General features: G+C 32.5%; 1 protein-coding gene across 1 annotated transcript; it reads left to right on the top strand.

The window, feature by feature from the left end:
* Positions 1 to 1903: 1903 nt before the first annotated feature.
* LOC128896546 (venom acid phosphatase Acph-1-like) lies at positions 1904 to 3925 on the top strand (the record flags this gene model as incomplete). The annotated part of the gene is made up of 3 exons (XM_054159911.1): positions 1904 to 2182; positions 2637 to 2747; positions 3627 to 3925. Coding segments are annotated over 3 exons (660 nt in total), but the record flags the coding sequence as incomplete, so codon positions are not given.
* Between the last annotated feature and the right edge of the window lie 101 nt (positions 3926 to 4026).

Below are 4026 nucleotides of genomic sequence, written 5' to 3'. Positions count from 1 at the left end.
AATATGTTCATATTATTATCCAATTAAATTATCCATATCTTTATAATAACTTGCCAACCCACCGTAGCTAATTTACCTGTCAGTTTCCTGTCGTCTAAGAATCTAAAACCTAACTTTCCACCACAACCTCATGCGTAACCACTAAATCCGATGACTCGTGATTAGTAATTTCCATATCGTACACTCCTCCTCCAGTAAAATTGCACTCGTTACTGTACTGTTCGAAACGCATTAAATGCATAAACAAAACGACATTCAACCGCGACAAATTATAAACTGTCCGCATTCACAGTTCCTCAAACCATCGAATATAATTCTTTCAAAATACACCAACCGACCTTCGCGTCTCGCTGAAACGAAAAATGTAAAAAGAAACTAATTATAGCGTTACATGATCCTTCGTTCCAGAGTCGCGAAACTTTTATTTAATTGCTTTTTTCATCGGGAAGATCGTTTCCAGGTAATGGAAGGTCGTCAATTCGAGTGAGTCAGCCGGTACCACCTACTGAATCTTCCAGTCGGTTGTATTCGCTCATTAGAGGAAAAGGACCGTCGAAAAATGATCTAATGGGGAATATCGTTCCGGGTGAGACAGTTTCTATAGTGACGTTCGAAATAATCGCGGGCGTTCCATATTTCTTATAGAATTCGAGTCACTCGTGAAACGTCACCGGCACGATAACCCTTGGTAGGTTTTCCTCGTCGATTTTTTCACGTAATTACGTGGCGAGGAAACCATGCGTGTTTGGCGAGCCTGGGAATGGGGGCTCCCATTTAGATTTTACCCTGTATGTTGATATTTATTCTGAGAAAGGATAATGGTCCCTTGACGTGCTATTCTCCTTTAAAAACCCTTGCACATAGGTGGTGGAGACAGTCTTCTCTGAAACTTACGAACGAAACTTCGGGGATCGTTAATTTGATTGTAATTGGGTGCAATTTCTGTGATTTATTTGAGAAGTTCGAACGCGAGCAAATTTATAGTGCTTAGAGTGGTCTATTGTTATAACAGAAAGTGGTGAGAATTTTTTAAATGTTGTTACTTTGCATAATTTTGGATATGGTGAAATTTAATTTCAATATTTTCGATTGTTGTTGTTTTGATATAAATTTGTCAGATTCCCTTTTGGGGAAATCTTTGTTTAGTATAGAGACTATTTCTTAATGTTTTGTATCGAAACGTTAATTTGCTACTTGAAGTGTATATACAATATTTAATATTGTAGTAGTACACAATATATATTTTTACAATATTATAATTACACTAGTACATAATATTATGTAACATTACAATATTATATATATATAATATTATCATTATTATATGTATACAATATTTAAAGTCACATTGTATATTGTATATCATAATATTAATATAATATACATATATGTACTAGAATTTATATATTATATATATATATAATATACAAATTATACAAATTATATTAATTATATTATATTAATATTATAATATACAGTATACAATGTAAGTTTAGATATTGTGTGTGTATATATATAATATCTAATATTATAGTAGTACACAATATATGTTTTTACAATAGTATAATTATTATATATATATACATATACAATTTTTAAAGTCACACTGTATACTGTATATTATAATATTAATATAATATATATATATATATACAATTTTTAAAGTCACATTGTATACTGTATACTATAATATTGTATATATATGTATACATATATATATGTGTATATATATATATATATATATATATATATATATATACGATGTAACTTTAGATATTGGATATGTATATATACATATATATATCACTATATATCATAATTGCAATATTATATATAATATATAATACATAATGTATTATATATATACACAATATATATTTCTACAATATAATAATTCCACTAGTACATAATATCATACAACATTGAATTTATTGACCTGATAACTGGGAACAAAGTTGTCACATACGAGGAAAATGAAATTGTAAAATTTAGAAAACCGAATAACTCCATTTTGAGAAAGGAATTGATTCCGTTGTTTTTTATTTGTGATTCCAGAAGAAACATCTGCAACATGATTTCCTCCAGTCATCGCACGTGTTCCTTGCCAATGTATGCCATTATTGGCCTAACGGCCATCATTTATGCCACAACCGTCGGAGCAGAACTTCGACAAGTGAACGTGGTAAGAGACACGGTTACTTTACTGTTAATATATGTATGTTTACCGTGAGCAAAACAGTCGAAAGAATCTCGAGAATTTCTGAGAATTTAAGATTTTTGATCATTTTTTCTTTTAAAAAGATAATTAGCAAATTATCTTTTTGTAAAAGGATAACGTATCCTGTGCTAGCCAATATTTTTAAACAAAATAGTCGAACAAATGACTAAACTTTTTGTAAAAATCATAAACTCATAGAAAAATTATTGATAATAATTTTGCTTTTTACTGTTTTATACGGTATTTTTAAATGACTCTATAGTTTGACGGTTTAATATGGATAGATTCAAATTGAGTAGATTTTACAGTAACTAATTTTCTACTTTTTTTCTCCGCGAATGTATTAAGTGATATTTTACTTAATAAAATACTTAATTAATCTTCACGTGTACTCATTATACTCATTGTTATTCTTTAGATATTTAGGCATGGGGATAGGACACCGGACACAGGTACAAATGAAATGTATCCAAACGATCCATACCTCAATTCTGCTTTCTATCCATTGGGTCGTGGCCAATTAAGCAACGTAAGCAGCTTTATTTATTACTAGAAAAATTCTCGATACTAATTAATCCGTCTCTTACGAACATCAAATTTACTAGATTTTCCACTAAATAGATATCTGTACATTTATTCGTATCAAAAATCGCGTTAATTCAAATTTCTTAAATATTCTGACGATAAGTACAGGGTGTCCGAAAAATGTTGAAAGTCCTTGAAGAGGGTGATTCGGGAGGTGATTTGAAACAACTTTTTCCTTTGCAAAAATGTCGTCCGAGGCTTCGTTAAGGAGATATCAAGAGAAAACTCCGGACCAATCAGAGCGCGAGTGTCCCGGTGGAACGCCTGCGGTAGGCGTGGCCACGCGCTAGGCGGCTGCCCTCCGCCGTCACGCTCGCGCTATGATTGGTCAGGCGTTTTCCGTTAATATCTCCTTAACGAAGCCTCGCACAACATTTTCGCAAAGGAAAAAGTTGTTTCAAATCACCTCCCGAACCACCTCTTTCAAGGTGTTACAACATTTTTGTGACACCCTGTATAAGAGACAACGACTTATTTAATATAATAATTAGACTGCTGATATTTATGTATTTATGACGAGTGTAAATATAAAAAAAAGGATAAGAATCTGAGCAAGATACATAAATATAACAAAATATAAATAATAAAGTACATTTTACAACATTTAGAAGCCAAGACATAATTTAACTCAACTTTTTTTTCTTTATCTGTGTATATAAAAATATAAATACGTACAAAGAGCCTCAGTCTAATTATATTTATCTTTCAATGTTTTGTCTAATTTAGCTCGAACGCTAAATATGTCTGTGACAACTGTCAATAAGAATGATTAGATAATTCTATTTAAGGGATTGTAGCGAACAGAAAATGTTGTACATTTCAGGAAGGTAAAAGACGAGAATATCAACTCGGAAAAGTTCTTCGGGAGAGGTACCCAAGATTTTTAGGAGATATTTATACGCCGGAGTCCGTTTGGGGCATGAGCTCGGACTACGATAGAACGAAAATGTCTTTACAACTTGTTCTGGCTGGGCTGTTCCCCCCAAACAAAGAACAGAAATGGAATCCCCAATTGAATTGGCAACCGATCCCCACGCGGTACTTGCAACGGCCCGAAGACAACATTTTTCTTGCAGACGAGTGTCCTCAGTAAGTCTTAAACAACTATTACACAGTGTGTCCCAAAAATGTTGGAAGTCCTTGAATAGGGTGGCTCAGGAGATGATTTGAAACAACTTTTTCCTTAGCGAAAATGTTGTCCGAGGCTTCGTTGAGGAGATATT

Source organism: Hylaeus anthracinus, unplaced genomic scaffold, assembly GCF_026225885.1.
Source record: "Hylaeus anthracinus isolate JK02 unplaced genomic scaffold, UHH_iyHylAnth1.0_haploid 11422, whole genome shotgun sequence".
Classification (NCBI taxonomy): Eukaryota; Metazoa; Arthropoda; class Insecta; order Hymenoptera; family Colletidae; genus Hylaeus; species Hylaeus anthracinus.
Note: the sequence above shows the minus strand (reverse complement) of the source record. Positions and strands in the feature narration are given on the sequence as shown.